At 43.4% G+C, this 23,994-nt stretch overlaps 1 protein-coding gene across 1 annotated transcript in view; it reads left to right on the top strand.

Annotated features, from left to right (window-relative positions):
- Nucleotides 1-7,829: 7,829 nt before the first annotated feature.
- LOC136867211 (uncharacterized) overlaps nt 7,830-23,994 on the top strand; it is a 106,199-nt gene continuing 90,034 nt past the window's right edge. Inside the window, exon 1 of the mRNA XM_067144343.2 lies at nt 7,830-7,888. Within this exon, the coding sequence (XP_067000444.2) occupies nt 7,843-7,888 (46 nt within the window). The 5' untranslated portion in view covers nt 7,830-7,842. The remainder of the gene's footprint in view (nt 7,889-23,994) is intronic.

Raw genomic sequence — 23,994 nt, forward strand, 5'->3', positions numbered from 1 at the left:
CCTTCCCTGCCCCTTCACTATTGTTATTTCGTCTCGGTGTTTTCCAAATTCGTACGTTCCTCATCGCCAGATGTTTCATTCCAGGCTTGTGTCAATGTCATATGTTACGTACACATGTTATGTGAACCTCTTAGACTGATTTTGATGGTTCGGTCAGCTTCCGCTTCGAACGCTAGGGCTGTGCCACGTCCGGAGAGCCATCTGGTGACGAATGAACGTACCATTTCCACTTCTATTATAACGTCTAAATTTAAAAGTCATTGTTTAAGAAGCCTTTCTCGTGGACAGTCGAGATTTTCTTCTGATGACGCAGAGCACAGTTCTCTGCGAAACGTAAAGAATTTCACCTTATTTTCTTGACACGGCATAAGCCCAGAAGCCTACACAGTATCATGTCTATAAATACGGGCCGTGAAAGCATCAATGGCAACGTAACCACATCTGTTCATGAACTGATAATAGGGATAAGCTAAAGTGACATACGACTAGGCCAGTATCGAAGTAATAAGTTCTCTTGCTTGCAACTGTCATGGCGGCCGTAGTTCACTGAACTTCAGTCAAGGGCGCTGTAACGATTATGTCTAGCAGTCTATTTGTTACATGTCGTTGATTTTTACTTGGACTTTCCATCTCTCGATCTGCTTTTACTCTACATCCAGGATAGTAAACAATGGCATGCCACTATAGCACAGGCCTCAATGCTGTCGCTCTTTATCCCTCGAGTTCGGTTGACTTTCCCTCGGATCGTATGGAGTGGTAAAGACACCGCTTTGTATCAATGTGTACGCGCCATAGGATCTGTGGTGTCATTATGGCAAAATGCGTTTATTCATCTGCGGTGAACTACAATATTTTGTGGGCTGTTGCGATGGACTTGTAATTTTAAATGTCCACACAGAATAAATCTACAGGTACGAGGTCCGGCGCAGGAGGAACAAAGATGTAGGCCACCGTGGCCAATCCTCCTCCGTGGATAGGTTAGATGGAGTAAAGTCTACACCATGAGGTGATAATGTGGAGATGCGCCCAGTGATTGTTACTAGCTGCTATGGGACATGATCTGAAAGAACGTCATCTACTAGACCAGTCTGTAGGTATTCCGAAAGTAAGTTCCCCTGTGAGGTCGCCTTCCAGGAAGAATTGTTCAGGAAGATGAATACTTGAAAAAGCACATCATATATTAAGTTTCCACCTAATACGGGCATGATACTCACGGAACCACTGAGGATAGTGATCTGCCGAGTACACCATGTTGTTTTGGATTACGCCTCCAGTACTTTCATCTGACCAAGAACGTGAAGGATGAAATCTGACTGTTGTTGGAGAGAGCGTATCGATAGGTAATTCTGGTTTGAAAATAATTTTCTGCAAACGCTTAAACAAAGTAAAGTTTGTGTGGGAGTCACTGCGCCCTTGCAGTATTCGGTTTGTCTGATGCTCACGAGGGGTTTTCGAGAAATAAAGCCAGAACATCTTCCTAACGCCCATAGACAATCAACCTAAACCTTGGTGCACGGACTAGTGTTAGAGTTCTGCAGGCCACATTAGTTCGCCGGAATACATATCGCGAATACAAATAATTACGTCACTAAAACCGTTATTCATACAGTGTTGGTGCAGAAGAAAGGTTTTCTCTGGCCTCACCAACTATTTGTACCGTCGCCGTGTATTCTTCGCACTCGTACCCGTTATGTCACTGTTGTAAGATGCCTTCACAAGAGAGAACCACTAAATTTTACATCCGAGGGCAATATTCTAGAAGCGTATTCTTCTAGACTAGGACAATATTTCTCGAAACACCTAGGCATTTTCTGGTTCACGAACCACAAATAGTTGGTGACCTTCGCACAGATTATAAGAGATGATATTGTGTAGGGTTAATGCACATTCTTCAGTAACTATTTCGTTTTTTAAGCCTGAATAAGAGTCAGTGGCAGGTAGTGGCGCAGTTCCACTTAGAAAGTAGTCACGGCCCATTCACTGTGCCAACGAAATATGGTCTAAATGCAAATTAGTACAGTTGAGTTATTTTCTGGATTTGGAGCTCATAATAATATTATATAGAAGAATACGTTTCTTAAATGGTTTAATCATAGTAATGTTGGTGTAGACTTATCTAAATATTTTTCAGTTGCTAAGCGCGAAAAATTGAGATTATTTTCAGATACATATTTGGTTATGTTTGCGTACGTTCATTTCTGTGAGCAACTGTTTAAAAAGTGAACAATACCAAGTCAGAATCTACAGAGCCCATTTGACTGACGAACTCCTGTCGGCGTTGGGGCCAACCAATACAAAATAATGTTAACTGAAATAAAACAATATTTTAGGGAAATCAATTCAAATGTAAAAGAAATGCAGTTAAAAGTAGAATCTTATAAGTTATTATCTGAAGTGAAACCTCTACTGGTACGTTCCAAACTACGTGGTTCGTTGGTTTTGCGGTTTATCGAGTGGTTCGAGGTTTGTCCATACATGCCCTAGTAGGACAAACGGAGTCTAGATTTCTCCAACGACTGCACAACCGTCCGGTGGGCGGAAAACACATGAAGGTGATAGCCACACAATGTACCGCTGAAGAGACAGAATTACCCCTATGACAGCCTGATAGCTGGTCCAATTCCAGCATACGAGTGGAAGTATTCAGCACTGACCGGAGCAAGTAAATGGGTTGATTATCTTCCTGTGCATAAATCACGTAATATGGTCTATAAAGGTGCACCGCAACCCAACCACACGATACGCCCAGCAGGTTGCAGCGCTCAGAGACCGCTAATGGAGTTGTGGTTCGGACAGCCACCGGCTTGAGTGCGCTCGTAACGCTAGACTTCTGATCTGATTGAACTGCACTAATGATGACGTGAGAAGGGAGAAATAGGTGAAGTAAAGCAGGCATAATAATAATAATAATAATAATAATAATAATAATAATAATAATAATAATAATAATAATAGTTCATTATTACTATTACTTCTTCCTTTTCTTTACGATGCGGCCTGCTGGGAACCACGTGCCAATTCCAATTCATCCTTCCTTGTTTTCTCTTCCGTTCTTTCCAGTATTCCTTCATCATAGCACAAGCTTTATTCTCCTCTCCTCAGACGACTTTGGACCCGATTTACTTTTCATTCTTCCTTGGAAACCTTCCGTTCTTAAAACCTTATTTTTTAAACCTCTCTTTCCGTACGTACCTCTTCTCTTACTTTATTTCATTTTATTTTATTTTATTTTATTTTATTTTATTTTATTTTATTGTATTTTATTCTATTTTCTAAATCTTCCTTGACCTCTTGAATCCGGCTTGTTGTTGACTTTTTTCTCACTATTTATTTGTTAATTAATTTAGCATGTGACAAGAGAAGGTCATCATCACACTCTAAGGGTGGCGATGCTTCTTACCTAGAGGGCACGGATTTGATTTCCGCTCAGGTCAAGGATCTCTGTCTTAATTATGAGGGTTGTTTCGAGTCCATCCAGCCTACATGAGAACAGTTAAGAAGTTTCTTGATGGCGAGAGAGTGGCTCCGGTCCAGAAAACCAAGAATAACTGTCGAAAGGTTTCGACGTGCTGACCAGGCATCTCATTGTAATATGCAGACGTTCAATCTGATAGGCCTTTAAAAGCTGTACCACTACGAGTTTGGGCTTAGTTTGATTTATGGCAAAAAATAATAATGAAACACTTCACAGTAAAATGAACTATTTACATTATATAATAATAATAATAATAATCCTTGGCCTCAGGTATTTTGATTTAACACCATTTCCACTACTTCTATGTTAATTTGGATATTCCGAATTACTCTAGCAGATGACAGAGACATCGAAAGTCTACTGGACAATGTATTGCTGAGATTTAATTTTGTAGAATCACCAATGATCCTTTACTAGTCCATAGTGTCTATGGTGTCGAATAGAATTCCGTGCCGGGTTTCAAGTCACGATATTCAGATCTAATAACCAATACCACAGCATTAATTCACAGAGAGCTGGAAGAAAGGTGGTGGTGGTGGTGGTGGTGGTGGTGTTGGTGGTGGTGGTGGTGGTGGTGGTGGTAATTGTTGAAAGGGGAAATACAACGATCTGATCATCAGTTTGAGCTCTGATAATAGGAGAAAAAAGAAGAGATCCGACAAGAATGTATTTTTCGACAGAAGAAAGCTGTGCCAATGTAAGACTCATTAGGCCTATCTGAGTCTGGCACTATTTTCTCTTACCGAGTTAGATAGCTGCAGTCGCTTAAGTGCGGCCAGTGTCCAGTATTCGGGAGATAGTGGATTCCTTGACTGAAGTTTCAGTGCTGAGATATTCGGTTCAGAGGGCCTCGCGTTCGATTCCCAGCCGTGTTGGGTATTTTAACGGCGTCCGGTTCATTCCTGTGACTCGGCGACTGGGTGTTCGTGTTTATCCCAATACACGCCTCTTGATGTACATACAACACACTACACTACTAACCACCACAAAAACACACAATAGTTAATACATACCTCCACATAGGTTTAGCATCAGAAAGGGCATCCCGAAGGCCCCAAGTACTCATGTTCGACGTAGTTTGCTCTCGCGACCCGGCGAGAGTGTGGGAAAAATGACAGAAGAAGAACAAAAAGATGATTTTGCGTCATATTTCAAAGTTTGTATGTAAAACTTTGATATTTTTAGGTCATAGGCGCATTATATTTCCAGCAGCGGCGGTGGGCTCTCAGGAGCACATGAGCACGTGAACACTCAATTCTAATGTATATTCACGCATTCATGTATAATTCATAATTGTTCCCTTTGTTTCGACCTGATTTCATCAATCGACCTCAAGCATTCGACTTATATCGAAGCTCCGTTACACTGATACTTGTTCGTTTTGACAGACAATGGGGGAAGCTCACTGGAGGTTGTGCTACGAGCCTGAAGACTATACGCATGCGCATGCACATGACGTTATGGTTTATGCACAGATATCCCTCACGAGTGAGGAGCACGGTAAGGTCTTTCCGTCTGCAACCATCCTCAAACCAGAGATAATATTACACTTGACCACAAGGGTCCGCCACCTCCCATATTATTGCTGGCCACATATCCCAGAAGTTACTATTGCATTACATCGCCGGAAGATTTCGCCAGTAGGTAATTCTGAACAGGTGTTCGTAATCGCGGCGAGTTGGCCGTGCGGTTAGGAGCGCGTAACTGTGAACTCGCACCTGGGAGATAGTGGGTTCGAATCCCACTGTCGGCAGCCCTGAAGATGGTTTTCCATGGTTTCCCATTTTCACACCAGGCAAATGCTGGGGCTGTACCTTAATTAAGGCCACGGCCACTTCCTTCCCATTCCTAGGCCTTTTCTGTTCCATCATCGCCATAAGACCTATCTGCGTCGGTGCGACGTAAAGCAAAATAGCGTAATCGCGAGAAGACTTTTGCTTTACATTGTGGGTGGGAAATCGTTTTCCAAAGAAATTAATTTGAGTACCGGTAAATGTGGTTCCGGTACGCATTATTTTCATGTTTGTTGTCATACCTAGGTGAACTTCGTGCTATGTAAAACCAAGAAGAGTGTTCGCATCTTTTAATATTCGCTACAATAGAGCATGGTAGCAAAGTTGCTGTGAATTTTACTTTCACCGAGATGAGTAGCTTCGGCTAACAATGGACACGGCTTTACTGTGGTTCTTCAGATCTGCATTGGGGAGACGGTGGTGTTGGTCTCCTGTCCACTGTCCTGGGAATGTTTTTTTCATTGTTTTCCGCTCTCCTAACTTAAGCGAATAATGAAATACATCAGCAGCTCCTTTTATAGGCCACAGTCGCTCCTCTTTCACCCGGGGGGGGGGGTGCCGCACCTTATGTGCTGAAGTGCTGCAGCACATTGCGTATTTGAAAAATAAATCACTTTAAACATATTATCTACAATCAAGTACAGTGCATTGAAAAAGACGTCAGCTAAAGAATAGAAAGTCATTCAACTCCCCTCACAACCAGGTAACTAGTCGTGCGCTACACGCCGGGTGCTGTGCAGATAACAGCTCAGCGAGAATTTGTAAGCTTTTTGACAGAAAGCAGGAACTCTGCCGTTTGCGCATGCGTGCCCAACTTTGCCGATGTGCTGTTGAAAGAACAGCCAAGACATCACTTCACAGCGAATCTTCGTTCGACCACAGAGAGGCAGCACAGGTCACACTTGCATTTCGACCGACATGAGAATGAGAAATGAGACGGGAAAACAAAATATTGTAGAGGAAGTCATCAGCTGTTTCCGTCAGGTCTTTCAATACTCCCAACTTGCCTATTCCACAGCCCCATTTGCAAATCTATGAACTATAAAAATTGTACTTTTTATGTTATCAACATAAGGACATGATATTGTGATTTTCTTTAATTACAAAATGTCTAGTTTATAAATTTCACTATAACAACATACATGTGATTCTGCATTACAACGCAGCCGGTTTTATTTCAATGATTTTGGTAACACTGAGAAGTCCTGTTTTTGCACGCTCACACCAAGTGTTTCTGAGTTCGCGAATGTTTTCTCATTGCCGGTGTTACTGTGTGTTTAATGTGTATATGTCTTGGGGTTGTTTGTGTGTTTGTTCAGTATGGAAAACTCAGTGGAGACCCTCCTGAAAACCGTACATGTTTCTAAACATTTTTACTTTTTGGAGGGCGGATGGGTTACAGCACACAACTGATTTCCTGCACCAGCCGTCTCTGTCTCACCTCAAATCACCGCAGTACATCTTCTAGAGGACGTCGCCCTCTAGGAGACCCACTATCAGGGTACGGAATTAAAACATTTTTGTAGTAGTCGTAATTTTAATAATAATAGTGTTCTTCTGTTTACGTCCTACTAACTACTTTTAATGTTTTCGGAGACACCGAGGTGTCGGAATTTAGTCCCGCAGTGCCAATCTATCAAACAAGGCTGAAGTATTTGAGCATCTTCAAATACCACCGGACTGAGCCAGTATCGAGCCTGCCAAGTTAGGGTCAGGAGGCCAGCACTTGAACCGTCTGAGCCACTCAGTCCAGCAGTCGTAATTTTAGTTTTGTTGTACACTCACTGATTAGTCTCGGGAAAATGTATCCTCTGTTATAGGGGTTCTACCATATTTTGAGTGGAGAAGGAACCGTACAAGGAACTTTTAGTCAAATTATTTAAATGTTAGTTTGTATTGATTTGCATTCTACTTTGGCACATTTGAGACGTCAACAAAAACATTGCTGTGGACTCCCTGACACGAGGCGCCGCTGATTTCCAGAGTACTAATCCAAACTGTAATCACTACTGCCACTTGCTGATGGTGATGAGGGGACGTTACTGCGCCCCTCCACGAACACAGTAGAAAACTCTACAACCTGTTTTCCAGTCAGTGACCGGGTCAGGGATGTAATGAAGGAAGCCCCCATCTTGCGACGGGGATAGGAATTGTGCTGGCTGTCGAGGCCTGTCGCACTCCTCTGGTGTAATGATTAGTGACTGACAGATGAAATGAAATGATATTGGAGAGTGTTGCTGGAATGAAAGATGTCAGGGAAAACCGGAGTACCCGGAGGAAAAGCTGTCCTGCCTCCGCTTTGTCCAGCACAAATCTCACATGGAGTGACCGGGATTTGAACCACGGTATCCAGCGGTGAGAGGCCAGCGCGCTGCCGCCTGAGCTACGGAGGCCACTCCACGAACACAGTAGAACACCACTCAAATGGCACACGCACCATGCTTTCGGCCGGTCCTCAGGAACTCCCGCGCTATGAAGGTCACAGCATCCAACACTTGTGTCTACCACGCCACATGTGTCAACAGGACTTGTTGAGTATAAATGGCGCCAGGTGGAGCAGGTAGGTGATCAAACATGTTAGTGATCTGCCTGGTTGTGATCGCTCTCCTTGGGCAGATCGGTAAGTGTATACTTCTTACTGTAATTAGTAAGGCCCGGATGTTTATGCAGTATTGGGTAGAATGCAAACTTAGTGAAGCGAGTAATAAGTAGAGTCTACCCACACGACGGTGATGCTATGAGGTTTGCATGAACATTAGGGGTTCGGTCCATTAGAACCCTAAAGCAGACCCTACACGGTCAATAAAACTGTCAGTACCGAAAAATACTGACAGTAATACTGATCGCGTGTGGACTGGAATGATGGAATGAAGGCTAGTACTGAAGCAGATCCGGATTTCCTGATCTGCGAGCGTCAGTACTGTAGAGTGGTGGGGATACTGACAGTTACACTGACCGTGTGAGCGCGCTTGTCATTATTTCTGTCAGTATCAACGGAGCAGCGGTGGACGACAAATGCGTTTCTCAGCAAGGCCAAGTAGAGGTGCTTGTGGAACCGTCAAGTAGGCCTATTGCAAAAGTTTATCGAGCTATATGAAACGCTGCCAGAATAAACGTAACACAATACTTTACATGTTTCCACAACTGCTGTACTGATGGAAACTGGTGACATTATAGCGGAAAACTTTAAATCTTCAAAATTTATACCAGTTGTAAGATACCTCACTGTCACCGCTAATCTCTCTGCCATCGATAAACAGCACCGCATGTTTGTATTTTACCTTATTACAAAACGCTCTACCATTCGTAGTAATTTCGCAAAAGTACCCTCACGCATTCGGAGATAGTTCTGATAATCTTCTGCTTCGGTATATTGTGTTTCCCTCAACACTTCATATGAGAATACTCTTCTCTTTTCCTAAGCCAATCTTTAACCCATCGTTTACGTTTAAACTGCGTTTCGTGCAGTACTAATATGATAGCTACAAAATGCCCGTCTTTTACGATCCATTTTGATAGAATACCGCAATTGCATGTTATAAATCTCATTCCGTAGTGACGGTTATTGACTTTATTTGTAAAGTGAGAATACCGCAATGGTAAGCTAGTGCACTGGTACTGACCAAAATATTGACAGTAATAATGATCGTGTAAGGTCGCTACTGTATTGATGCGTACTGTCAGTATTATTGACTCAGTATTACTGATCAGTATTACTGACCGTGTAGGGTCTGCTTTAGAATTTACGTTACTCCCACTACATTACGCTAGAGCGGGCTAGTCGACATTTCCTATCGTGTTACTAAATACACTGACTGACAGAGCAAATGCAACACCAAGAAGGAGTGGTTCGAAAGGGATGAAAGTTGGGGAAAAAACAGAGATGGCACGGACGAATAATTGATGTTTATTTCAAACCGATATGCAGGTTACACAATGCGCACGGCATCGACTCAGTAGGATGTAGGACCACCGCGAGCGGCGATGCACGCAGAAACACGTCGAGGTACAGAGTCAATAAGAGTGCGGATGGTGTCCTGAGGGATGGTTCTCCATTCTCTGTGAACCATTTGCCACAGTTGGTCGTCCGTACGAGGCTGGGGCAGAGTTTGCAAACGGTGTCCAATGAGACCCCACACGTGTTCGATTGGTGAGAGATCCGGAGAGTACGCTGGCCACGGAAGCATCTGTACACCTCGTAGAGCCTGTTGGGAGATGCGAGCAGTGTGTGGGCGGGCATTATCCTGCTGAAACAGAGCATTGGGCAGCCCCTGAAGGTACGGGAGTGCCACCGGCCGCAGCACATGCTGCACGTAGCGGTGGGCATTTAACGTGCCTTGAATACGCACTAGAGGTGACGTGGAATCATACGCAATAGCGCCCCAAACCATGATGCCGCGTTGTCTAGCGATAGGGCGCTCCACAGTTACTGCCGAATTTGACCTTTCTCCACGCCGACGCCACACTCGTCTGAGGTGACTATCACTGACAGAACAGAAGCGTGACTCATCGGAGAACACGACGTTCCGCCATTCCCTCATCCAAGTCGCTCTAGCCCGGCACCATGCCAGGCGTGCACGTCTATGCTGTGGAGTCAATGGTAGTCTTCTGAGCGGACGCCGGGAGTGCAGGCCTCCTTCAACCAATCGACGGGAAATTGTTCTGGTCGATATTGGAACAGCCAGGGTGTCTTGCACATGCTGAAGAATGGCGGTTGACGTGGCGTGCGGGGCTGCCACCGCTTGGCGGCGGATGCGGCGGATGCGCCGATCCTCGCGTGCTGACGTCACTCGGGCTGTGCCTGGACCCCTCGCACGTGCCACATGTCCCTGCGCCAACCATCTTCGCCACAGGCGCTGCACACTGGACACATCCCTATGGGTATCGGCTGCGATTTGACGAAGCGACCAACCTGCCCTTCTCAGCCCGATCACCATACCCCTCGTAAAGTCGTCTGTCTGCTGGAAATGCCTCCGTTGACGGCGGCCTGGCATTCTTAGCTATACACGTGTCCTGTGGCACACGACAACACGTTCTACAATGACTGTCGGCTGAGAAATCACGGTACGAAGTGGGCCATTCGCCAACGCCGTGTCCCATTTATCGTTCGCTACGTGCGCAGCACAGCGGCACATTTCACATCATGAGCATACCTCAGTGACGTCAGTCTACCCTGCAATTGGCATAAAGTTCTGACCACTCCTTCTTGATGTTGCATTTGCTCTGTCAGTCAGTGTAATTTTGTAAACAGGAAGTGTCGACTAGCCCGCTCTAACGTACCGGTAATGTGGTGGGAGTAACATAAATTCTAGGGGCCCCTAATGTTTATGCAAACCTCATAGCATTACCGTTGTGCGGGTAGACTCTGCGTATTACTCGCTTCAGTAAGTTTGCATTCTAACCAATACTGGATTAACATCTGGGCCCTAGTAATTAGTGTGGGCAACTATTCCATACAGAGAACTAGGCACTGGTGGCTGTAGGGGGAAATACAACGAGATATAAACTATAAACATAGAAGAAGGACCCTGTGAAGAATGAAAGTACTCGAGGGGAAAATAGGGTAGGCGTTATGGCGACACGGCTTTACGAGAATACGTCGTGTAACTAGAGGGAGAGCGAGAGTATAGAGTCTAATTCGTTTCCCATCTCGCTTCTCGTATATTGACAACTTTTACGAAGATACATGTTCGTCCACGGTGGAGGCGATGGACAACTCATCAGAGATCTCGATTGTCTGCGTCCACGAGCAGTAACACCTGCACTGGTACGGCGACAGACGGCGCCTTCGCGCTTACGTTTCTTCCTTTCCCTGTGGAGTCTGTTCCGTTTAGCACCTGCAGAACAGAATAGAACAGAATACTCCCTTCCTCCAGTTCCGCATCGCCAGAAACTGGCAATTAGGCATATACCTATTACAGCCAAAACTAACTAACAACCCAACAAACAAACAAACAAACAAACCTAATTAGAAAGAAATACACTACGGAGTACATATCAATGAACAGAAATACTACCGAAAATCCACAGCCTGTTACCAGTCATTCGACCGGGTCAGGAATGGAATGATTGAAGCCTCCATCTAGCGACGAGGATAGGAAGTGTGCCGGCTGCCCGAAGCCTGTCGCACTCCTCTGGGGCAATGATTAATGAATGGCAGATGAAATGAAATTATATTGGAGAGTGTTGCTGGAATGAAATATGACAGGGAAAACCGGACTTCCCGGAGGAAAACCTGTCCCGCCTCTGCTTTGTCCAGCACCAATCTCACATGGAGTGACCGGGATTTGAACAACGGAACCCAGAGGTGAGAGGCCGGCGCGCTGCTGCCTGAGCCACGCAGGCTCAATGCACAGAATTTTTTAAAAAATTAAAAAATACAATACGTAAAAAGCATTAACAAAACTGAACTAATATAAAAAAAGAACAAGATACTAAAATTAAAATTATTGTCGACCTTACTTATTACTGACTTTGACTCTACAGTACACCGTTCCATATCTGACCGGGCGAGTTGGTCGTGATATTAAGACCGCACAGCTGTGAGCTTGCATTCGGAAGATAGTGGGTTCGAACCCCACTGTCGGCAGGCCTGAAGAAGGTTTTCCGTGGTTTCACATTTTCACACCAGGCAAATGCTGGGGCTAGTCAGGGCTTCTTCAACTTTATTCTCTTCTATCAATTTTACAATATCTATTTTCCAAATCTCAAAATTATCTCCATTGAAGTACTCTCTGAAATCATTCCCTAATTATCCTTGCCAACGATACCTAGGTATCGTTTAAGCTATCGTTCACAATCTCCCGCACTCTTATATCTTGGCTCATTTTTTAAATTGATACTGGCATATGGTTTGCCTCCGCCTAATCCCTAATGTGTATCTCTTTGATAACTTGCAGACTATGCCCACGGCATACAACTAGGCCAATTGTACTGCCCCCATTTTCTACTACTATAAGTTAGCTTTCCGCTCTCATCTCCGAACCACCACCCATTCAATATATATAATTATAGTAGTTTTTTCCCATTTCTGTTACCTTCTTTATCCTGCTATTTCTATTAACTACTAAAACCTCGTCCTCATGTTGGCTGTAAACTGGCTTCTTGTCCCCCATCCCCGCGTTAAGATCTCCCGTGATTATAACGCTTGCCTGATCGTACGTATTTCTCATTCAATTTCTGCCACTAAATTTTCAAAAAATTCACTTTGCGCAAATGGAGAGCTGAAACGTGGATTATATAAAAGCTGTAGCCTACATATTCCATTCCTCCTATTGACCATATCTAGTATTTTTATCCAGATTAATTTAGCTCAGATTCTAAGAGCTGTACCCTATCTTTTAAGTTGTCTTTAATTACCACCGAAATTCCGCCCGATATCCTTCCCCTGCTGGATCTCCTTGGTCCATACTGACTCCATACAATTCACCCTTCTATCTTTAGGTATTTCTTGTAATCAGACCAGTTTCTGCAAGTCCAAGGATATCCATTCCTTCCAGGCGTTATTTAAAGCCTTCATTACCTAGTTTGTTCCATATTCCTTCAATATTAACACATGCTACCTATAACTCTAGTTATTTTTACTTGCCTATTCCACTAAGCTTCCTGACTTACTTCTAGTCATCCTAGATCTTTCCACTTCCATTATACTCCCCTCAGGAGAGCAAATAATAACGTCCTTCTCAGATAGCTCTTCTGGGATTTTTACTCTACTACATGAATTCATCCTGTTCTCCTGAAAAAAGTCTTTTACACTCACTGACTTACGTCTGGAAGTATCCTCAGCTGCTCCACGTGGACTCTCTGTTGACAACTGCCTCGCTTCGTCCTTCCTCACACTGTTACTTGACTCCGCTGGAAGATCTGACGTAGAGCTGTCCAGGGTTATCAACACCAGCACTGCACGTAGACTCAGAAATCTCTCGTGTCATCACTCCTACATCATGCACTTCCGCTGATGAGCCAAACTGCTTACTTTGAACATATCGCCCAGATCACTGACCGTATTCCTTCCCATCCTGTGCAAATCATCTATATTCCTTTCAGTACAGTCAGTGCCTAAATTCTCTCTCATTAGCTTTAAGACTGAGTTCATCAATTCCATTGTGAACTCTCCTCCAGTTTCCTCCAGGCCGTAAATAATGTTTCTTCTCTGCTCCTGCTCCGTTCTTCTGCTATCGCGCTATTGAAGTACCTGAACTCGATCTTCTAGCGCCTGAAGAGGCGGCCGGAGTCAGTTCTAGATTCACATTTTATTTCAAAATATCGCCACTAGTCTCGTTGCTGTCGACAGCTAACTCCACTGATAGTTACATCGCGGGTGCATAGATGTCAGTAAGACAGGCCAAGGCCGAGCGAGCGATTCCCCTCTCACCCTCCAGCGTCACATAGTCTGTCACCAGGAAGTTGTGATACAGTACTTACACGGAGCTGATGGTGTTGACATTTGTGCGGAATGCGAAACATTCCAGGAAATTATTGAGCATGGGTTAGTGCTGAGCAAAACAGTCAAAATAAGGTACTGTTTCCGACAAATATAAATGAAATGGCGTATGGCTTTTAGTGCCGGGAGTGTCCGAAGACAAGTTCGGGTCGCCAGATGCAGGTCTTTTGATTTGACACCCGTAGGCGACCTGTGCGTCGTGATGAGGTTGAAATGATGATGGAGACGACACATACACCGAGCCCCCATGCCAGAGAAATTAACCAATTATGGTTAAAATTCCCAACCCTGCCGGGAATCGAAACCGGGACCCCTGTGACCAAAGGCTAGCACGCCGGACACTGTTTCCGATGATGAAATGAAGTAGAGCATCACGCCTTTCCCTGTATCGGCCAGTCAGTGATACATAATTCGTATAATTCTATCCAATGAAAATACAAACTGATATAACAGAAGTTAATTCATTTACGAATTTTTTAGTCACACAGTGATACTTTGGACATATGATAAATATTGTAACGCGACCAAGAACTGAATTTTCCAACAACCCTGAGTAAAAAAAGAGTCTTACAAATTTATAACAGTTTTTTCCTCTTGGAAACAAACAGTTCTGAAATATATAAACAATGTATAAAACACCCCATTGCATACTGTGTTAAAATTTGAATTCGATCAAATAACTTGTTTTCGGAGACACAGAGGTGCCGGAATGTTGTCCCGCAAGAGTTCTTTAACGTGTCGACCTTCCAATACCACCGCCCTGGGCCAGGATCGAACCTGCCAAGGGGCAGAAAGCCTGCGTTCCCGAGCCGTTGTGAGAGTCTCTTTGTCTTTACAAAGACGGATTTGAAGTCGTATGTTTTCGTATAGGTTTTAAATAATAAATGTTACAGCATCTAAATATCCATTAGTTCTATATTTCATGACTTGAGTGGAGTGTAATTAGAGTAACTACTAAGCTCAAAAATATAGGCCTACCACTTCATTCTCGCTCTCGGTGACGTCAGGCGCTTTAGCCAATAGCAACGCTGCTCACCGGAATGACCTATCTGACCTGTGAGTTATTCCAGTTACGTTGGATAACCCAATTTCCGAGAAATACAAGGACTGTAAACGACGGTTTTGTATACCTACCCGTTATGAAACTCGGAAACGGTGCTGGTAAAGAACGCAACAGCTGAGGGGCACTGGAACTTCCCTCTGTAGGTGGGGGGTAGTAGAATAACACCTACAGTATTCCCTGCCTGTCGTAAGAGGCGACTAAAGCGGGCCCCATAGGCTCTGAACTTGGGAGTCTGGGTTGGCGACCACATAGCCCTTAGCTGAGTCCTAGCTTTATTTCCACTTACTTGTGCCGGGCTCCTCACTTTCATATATCCTTCTTCTTCAAGTGACATATCTTTTTTTTGCTAGTTGCTTTACGTCGCACAGACTCAGATAGGTCTTATGGCGACGATGGGATAGGAAAGGCCTGAGTTGGAAGGAAGTGGCCGCGGCCTTAATTAAGGTACAGCCCCAGCATTTGCCTGGTGTGAAAATGAGAAACCACGTAAAACCATATTCAGGGCTGACGACAGTGGGATTCGAACCCACTATCTCCGGGATGCAAGCTCACAGCCGCGCGCCTCTAACCGCACGGCCAGCTCGCCCAGTGTTAAAATTTTTAATAAAGTTTAATGTCTTATTACAAATCAAGCATTTTGCCATTCCATTGCACTCGGTAAAAAGATACGGCATATTAAAACACGACAAAATATAATGTGCTATTGAAAGGTCATACCACAACTAGCGAGTAACGAAGTATTGTCAGCGTGTCCACTGTCGTTTGTTATGAAGCAAGGGTGAGGAAGCGACTGATAGCAGCTGAAGATCTCGCTCACCACATCCCTGCGTGGGTAAGAGCTAATCTGTCATCATCCCTCTTCAAGGACAAGGCACTGCGGCATCTGACGGAAATTGGCTGAACTACCAGCACTAGAATTCGGCCGACACTCGTAAGTCAATAAACAGAGCTTTATTAAAATCACGATTAAATATATAAAGAATCCCTAATTTTGAAGTATGTTAAAGTAGCCCCTTAGAGAAAAATATAAACTTCGCTACGGTATAGTTTGCTTCCAATTTGAACACCATCTTGACTTAAACAAGTTTAGGAAAACCGCGGTTCAGAGCTCAATTTCATATGGAGATTCGTTATTTTAATTACCATTTTATAACTATATTTGCATTTCTTTTTGAAATGTTTTTGCACTAATGAAAAGTGTATCACAGACTACCGTGCGCTATAAAAATAAAATAATTTTACCTTGTTCCGTTTCCTTATAAAAACTCTTACAAACTTTTGACCCATGTTACAACAACTACTGAGCTGGTGGCCGGCCGTTCCAGCTCCAGCCGCCTCTTAATCCTCTGATTTAATATCACTTTATCTTCTTTGTCCTCTCATCTTCTCCTTTATTGCTGTTTGTTCTTCGGTTAAACTGTCCTCCATATATTTAATTTGTTGAGACTGCAACTCGACATTTCTTTGCTTTGGTCAGCCTGAGAAGTTTCGCGCACAGCTTCCTTGATTTTCTCCGTGTCCTCCCATGACAATGGGGCTGGGTTCATCTCAACGCCTCCAATAACTAATAGAGTAGCCACTATAGCTGCCGCCACCAACAAATCCGCCAGGCCTATTATTTCATTAGCTCCTCCGTTGTGATCAATTTGACCCGTCTATGCCATCGCCCTATCGCACACCCAAACTGCTTTCCCTGCACTTCCGGATCGTTGTCACACACGTCTGCTCACTAGATGAGCTCAGCAAAAAAGTTTGGCACTGGTAAGTGGCACCTTCCTGGAGCCACCCCGAGCTGCTCTTTTTTCTATTTGCATCTTCATAAAATTCGCCATATAGCTCGACATTGTCTAATTTTGCACTTTTTTTTTTTGCAATTTATTCTCACAATGATTATTAAAAGTATTTTATATGTAAGGGTTGCCAAACTGAAACTGAGATTGAAATGGTTCATTGTTTGAATTACGTGAACATACAGAAAGTAATGAGTGATGTATGGGTGATACACACTGACATGCCCAAAGTCGGGGGACGGCAGTATTTAAGTGTAATAGTCGCTGGCGCCGCCTGGCGGTCAAGCCTTGGAAGTTCCCAGACCACTTTCGAGAGTGAGTGTTAACACCGCCTGTGCTGGTCGTGCCAAAGTGCCATGAATTATCGTCTTTCGAACGGGGCATGATAGTGGGGGCCAGACCGATGGAACATTCCATTGTCGACGTTATGCGGAGATTTAACATTCTTCGATCAACGGTGACACGTGTGTATAACGGGAATATCTCTTAGAAGGCATTTGCACCCACCGCGAACAGCGCAGTGGCTGACAACGGATTCTTAATGATCGCGATTAGTGGCGTCCGGATAGAATTGTCCGTGGTAACAGACAAGTCAGGTTAGCTCAAATCACACCCACATTCAATGCAGGGTCACAGAGCTGTAAGATTGCACTCGGGAAATGGTAGATTCGAATCCCACCGTCAGCTGCCCTGAAGATGGTTTAATCTGATTTCCCATTTTCACACCAGGCAAATGCTGAGGCTGTACCTTAATTAAGACCACGACCGCTACCTTCTCATTCTTCCGTCGCTGAAAACGTTCGATGTGCTAGAGCGACTTTAAACCAGTAGCAAAAAAGCATTCAATGCAGAAGGTGCCAGACCCATATCCAGCACGTCAGTGCAGCGTTCTTTAAGAGGAGGTATGGCTGACATTTTCAGACTTCTACAGTTTTCAAGCTATTGTCGCATACATAGACCCTTACTAGTAAGCTGCTAACTAAATTGCATTCATTTAGGTCATTTGGTTTTGAAGTTATTCTTCTTTCTACATAATATTTTATGCTCAATAAAAAAACGCTCCTCGTGATTCACTTTTGTGAGAATAGAAACCAAATTTAGTAGCCTAAAAGCGTACCTTATGGATTTAAAGTTTGCTGAACATTTTATAATTCTGTAAAGATTATTGCAGTCAATAGATTTTTAATTCTTAAGATTTGAATTTAATAATTTTAAAGGGTATGGCCCTAAATAAAATTTGAAACTGAGAAAACAACACTTGAAAAAGAGACAACCATGTTCTCACCTCAGAACTGCCCTGTTATGGGTATTAGCATTATCGATGTCGGATTAAATAGTAATTTATTATTTTCTGGTACGGGATGGACTGGGCTATTTTATTATGCAAGAAGGAAAAAATATATTTTTGGGCCAAAACCCTTCAAATTCCAGTAACACCTCCCGTTAACTTCAGTGGGATATGTGAGAGTGACAGATACCGAGCATAATGTATCGCTGGGCGCGAGGCGTTGCTAATCGGACCCTAGAGGACTGACGAGATGTAGCTTGGGCCGATGAGTCAGTGTTCCAGTTGTTTCGAGCTAATGATACGGTTCAGATATGGCACAAGTCCCATGAAGCCATCGATCCCAGTTGTCAACAAGGCACTATACAGGCTGTCAGTAGTTTCATAATGGTGTGGAGAGGCTGAATCTGCTGATGCATCTGAACAGTGACTGCTACGTTGAACTCCTTGGTGACCACTTTCAGACCTTCACGGACTCCACGTAACCCCAACAACAATGATATATTGTAGCAGAACAACGCACTGTGTCATCAGGTTCAAGTTATCCAGAATGGATTCAAGGGGCGTTCTTGAGAGTGCTGTAGCCACGACGTCCGCCTGATATGAACCCTGTTGAGCATTTATGGGACCTGCTGGTGAGGGCCATTCACATCCAAGAACATTGCATCTACAAATAGCTGGAGGCTGTGGACAACTATCCAAACGGCATGAGTCAGAATCACTCCATAGGTGTTTCTTTTTCACTTGTGAAATCGATGCCACGACGAGTTGCTCCACTTGACCAAACTACAGGAGGGCTTTGTACATGCCTACATATACCAGGTGTATGCATAAGTCTTTTCCTGTTTCACAAAGAGATTTTACCAGCAAACAGTATTCAGCGTATGAATTTGACACATGCAGTACGTCAGTTTGTTCATCTGACATTAACACAAGTTGAGCCCACCAAACACTAGCGTCTGGGTTGTATCATTCAGTGATCATGTCGACGTTTGTGCCTGGAAAAGAACATTTGCGGCACGCATTGCTTTTCTTATTTAATCAAAAGTAAAAGGCTGTGGAAAGTCATCGTTTGCTGGTAGAAACATACGTCGAACACGCTCCATCGATTAGAACATGTGAAACATGATTTCGATAGTTTAAACGTGGTGATTTCAGTGTGAAAGACAGTGTGCGCTCTTTTAGACCACAAAAGTGCGAAGAATCTATGAACTCTTGAAGCCCGGCTAAACCGTTAATGCACAACGCTATCGACAACAAATGATTAATTTAAATCACGCATTGATCGAAAGACGGCCGGAATGGGCCAGAAGACATGGCAATGTGCTGTCTTACACAGCAAAACCTGTGAAGGACATTTTGAAATCGCTTGGATGGGACATTCTTCCGCACTCGCCCTACTGCCCCGATCTGGCGCCATCTATCACCTCTTCGCGTCAATGGGGCACGCGCCCGCAGAGCAGCACTTTAGCAATTTCGAGGAAGTTGGGAAATGGATCGACAAATGGTTTGCCGCAAAAAACAAGCAGTTCTGGCATGGTATTAATAACTTACCTGAAAGATAGGCGAAGTGTGCAGAAGCCGATGGCCAATATTTTGAATAAACAAATAATGAATTTCCCTTCAAAATTACGTGTTTCCTTACCACAAAAACAGGAAAAACTTACGCATACACCTGGTAGTCCCCCTTTTAGTTCAAGCAAATATTCCAGTGGTCCATGTGATGACGGATGTCCCGAGCGAGCAAAGTCCGTAGTCAGCGGAGGAACCATTCTTCAACGGCATCTCGGACATCTCTTGATCGGATTTTTTCTTAATTTTCTCACCTGGCTGTCCACTCTGTCTGATTTCGTTTTGGTACGTTTTACTCTTCGATGTTTGAATTCCTAACACCATCTGAACATTACACGGCGTGAAAGTGATACACACTAATTTCTATGCACATCCTTCATACGACGGTAAATGTCGGCTCCGCCAACACCGCCTGCCTGGATATTGCGTGCTTCCGCACGTACAAACAGCACACTAACACTTCCGGACGATACCAGATTTCTTCCCGACATACGTAGTCATCCACCGACGCATGCGCATAGTCCTCTTTCTTCGACAAACGACGCTCGAATTAAAGTCTCAGCATAACGAATAAAAGAAGAAGAAGTGCTATCTCATCTCCGTCAATAGCATGTATTGAATACGGATAGGGTTGGCATCCTCCGCTACGCAGCGCTCCAGTCGACTTTGGCTACATGATCTCCACGTGTGTTTATGTACGATATCTGAGGTTTTTTAATCGGTTGGAGTGTTTTGGTGGTCTCCTGTGCGAACTTTTATTGATATACAAGTGCCTACACTATTACTTCATAGTATTAATACCTGAAATGCTATTGTAGGAAGTATTAAATGAAAGGGATTTGAATTTCTTGCCGTGCAATGAGGTTATCTTCGTATGATAATTTTCTTCTTATTTAATGCAAGTAAACAGCAGTTTAGCCCTTACATTTTCCTGAGTGCTTATGATGAGTAGTGAAGATCCCTTGCTGTTATGTACCAGGATGCAGATCAGGCTATAGGGACTGTAAAGAAGTAAGATGGTTTCTCAAACCTCCTAAAGATAAGGAACATTTTATCAAGTAGAAAAGGGCCATACCAAGGAAGGATAGGGAACTTATTGAGAAGTCCAACATCCTTGATACTCACTTTTCAGAAGATTTAATTGTTAAATTTGACAAATTTGTGTTAGAAGGAAAGGAAGTACTTCTCCCAAGAACCAACTTGAACAGGCAGGGTATAAAATGGGAGGGTTCACATGTGATGGCAGCCAATCAAACAAACAGGCCTGGAGGCACTTACAAATATCAGGAAAGAAAGTATATGTTAAGTGTTGTTTCTCTGACCCTGTTGATGGATGTAGAAAAGTATGGCCTCTTTCTGGCGCAGTACGTATTTTAAAATGTATACGCAACCACTTCAATGACAAGCGTGCTGTCGTGTTTGATATAGACTCAGTGGACTACCGCTTTAATGAACTTGTGTATATTACTGACATTTCATCAGAACTCGCTGGTGTAAAGGCATGTAGTAAACTGACTTGTGCACATATACATCCAACCTCCTTCCAGCGAATGAACGCCCGACTAGCATTTCAGTTAATTAGCACTAGCATGGCAAAAGCCTTACTTTTTTTAGATAAACTGGCATTCCAGGTTTTGAAGACAGTGAAGCAAGTGAAAGATTTACTCACGTGTTAAATGATATGTCTGATGCTTTAAATTCCACAACACCATAATTTTCTTTGAGGAAAAATTTGAAACACGATCAAATTTTACTAGACGTCTGTAATTCTAAATAATTCAGATAGTACTTTTGCTTCCAACAGAAGATTAGAATCATTGAGAGTTACTATTCAGATCACACTGGAAATTGCTGTTTATTTGTGGAGTCAAGGTTTAAACCATGTATTGACAGGCAAATTTAATCAGGATCCACTAGAGAGACATTTTGGCATCATGCGATCAATGACCTGTGTGTTGGCCATCCTCCGACAGTTGATTTCTCGTACTTACACATGTTGCATTCTATTTATGTTCCAGTAAAAACGGTTTTATCAGACAGAACCCTCCATAACATCATATGTCAACCAGATAAGAATTCTGGCAAAGAAGGCTGAGAAGGAAAATAGGGACATAAAAGCGTCAGTTTTGGGAAGTTTAGAGGAAAAAATTGTTTTTGATAGCAAGCAATTTGAGTTCAATACCCGCTTTCATGCAAATTGTGTGTGAATGAATGTGTTTGTGGCCCTAAAAATGACCAATTAGTTAGCAGGCTGGACACATACACTGGAATATTACAGGAGTCTTTCAGTACGGGGAGAAAATCCACCCATCAGTGCCCTTGCTAGTGTTAAAATATGTTTGGTTTACAATTTAGCTGGTTATATTGTACATCAGGCCACCAGAATGCTGAAGTGTGCTTCCTGTATTGATATTATCAAGACATCAGCAGTAACAACTAATTATTTTGCCCGCCTTTAAAAACTTACGGGTCTATGACTCTCAATTGGGACAAAACAATTCGTGCCACTCTTCAGAGGCATTATTAGTCTTGATTCAGGCAGAAGAGCCAATAAGTGATCACCTCCCTCTATTTTCTGGGGTGACTTGTTTTATGATTGCTTGAAGAACATTACAATTCAACATTCAGGCTTGGGGTGTAATGAACAGCATGCCACAGAGACTGTACCAAAACTGAAATTTCACTACATGAAATGTTGTTTCTACATCATGATGAAGGAACTCCGGAAGCAACTGAGATCAGAGAAAATGTCAAAATCTAAAATGAAATTTTCTAAGGTACCGAACTAAAGTTAAGAATTAAAAGAAGGAATATGACTCACCAGCTTTCCTTACACTTATTCTCTCATAAGATTATACTCTTTTTTTTTTGCATGATAATGAGTTTATGCTGCATTTAAGATAAAGTTGGCCTACATAACCTTGTGATGTGGTATTTTATTCATGTCCTGTTGATTTGCTTTCAGTTTCCAATGTCTTACATGCTTTAACATCATCCTTATTGTAACAGTATTATTTTGCTTCATGAATAGGAATGCGTGTGTTATTGTTCTTATTTATCAAGTGAATTCCATCAGCACTTATACTTAGGAGCCAGTTCCCTCAAGAACAAACTTGCCCCACAGATCTGATAATTTGATTTCAGGCACAAGAGGGCGATACTTGTTGAACTTGATTCACTATTCATTTGAAACTGTTGATATCATCATCATCTTCATCATCATCATCATCATCACCACAGTTCTCTGATTTGTTGAGACCTGTATGCAGTCTTACTGCTGTCCCTGAATTATAGAACTATACTAAGATATTATTTTTTCTCTAATGAACTTAGATTAATTAATATATGTGACTGCGTATGTGTATATGTGTGTTATCGGCGTGTGGCCTTCGAAGAAGCCTGGTGCAGGCCTTTCGATTTGACGCCGTATAGGCGACCTGCACGTCTATGAGGATGGGGCCCTATCTAAGATGAAATCTAATATTGAAAACGCCACAAACACCCAGTTCTAGAGCCATATGAATTAACTAATGAAAAATAAAATCCCCGACCCAACCAGGAACCTCTTGAACCCAACGCCAGCATGCTAACAATTTGGCCATCGAGCCGGACTATATGTGTGTTGATACGTTGTAATATTATATTTTAGGTTGCTAATATTTGCTGGTCCGCCTCTGTGGTGTAGTGGTTAGCATGATTAGCTGCCACCCCCGGTAGCCCGGGTTCGATTCCCGGCTCTGCCACGAAGTTTGAAAAGTGGTGCGAGGGCTGGAACGGAGTCCACTCAGCCTCGGGAGGTCAAGTGAGTATAGGTGGGTTCGATTCCCACCTCAGTCTTCCTCGAAGTGGTTTTCCGCGGTTTCCCACTTCTCCTCCAGGCAAATGCCAGGATGGTACCTAACTTAAGGACACGGCCGCTTCCTTCCCTCTTCCTTGCCTGTCCCTTCCAATCTTCTCATCCCTCCACAAGGCCCCTGTTCAGCATAGCAGATGAGGCCATCTGGGCGAGGTACTGGTCTTCTTCCCCAGTGGCACACCCCCGACCCAAAGTCTCGCGCTCCAGGACACTGCGCTTGAGGCGGTAGAGGTGAGATCCCTCGCTGAGTCCGAAGGGAAAAACCGACCCTGGAGGGTAAACAGATTAAGAAAGAAAGAAATATTTGCTTACCGGTTCCAAAATTTTGCGTTTAAGCATACTTTTAGATGACGATTTTATCTTGAACTAGCTGATGTACCCGTGCTTCGCTACGGGATTCTCAGAAAGACTGACTTTGTGGTTTTCCTAACTGAAATCAACATAGGTCATTACAAAAACGTAAGTATGAATGTAGCGATTAAAAGCAATGCTATTATATAAAATACTCGATCAAATGGAAAGCCGCACGTTTTATCACTTTTAACGAACAGTGCTGCGGTTAGATTGCGGTGCCAATCTAATAGTCCAAAGTTCCAGAGCTGGGATGACCAGGCCGCAGATTGCCATGAACACTCATCTGTCATTATTCCGCTAAATATGCACACTGTTCATTCCAATCAGCACCTCAGAGTAGGGATTGAATAGCCCGAATGCTAT

The sequence above is a fragment of the Anabrus simplex genome, chromosome 3 (genome assembly GCF_040414725.1).
Source record: "Anabrus simplex isolate iqAnaSimp1 chromosome 3, ASM4041472v1, whole genome shotgun sequence".
NCBI lineage: Eukaryota > Metazoa > Arthropoda > Insecta > Orthoptera > Tettigoniidae > Anabrus > Anabrus simplex.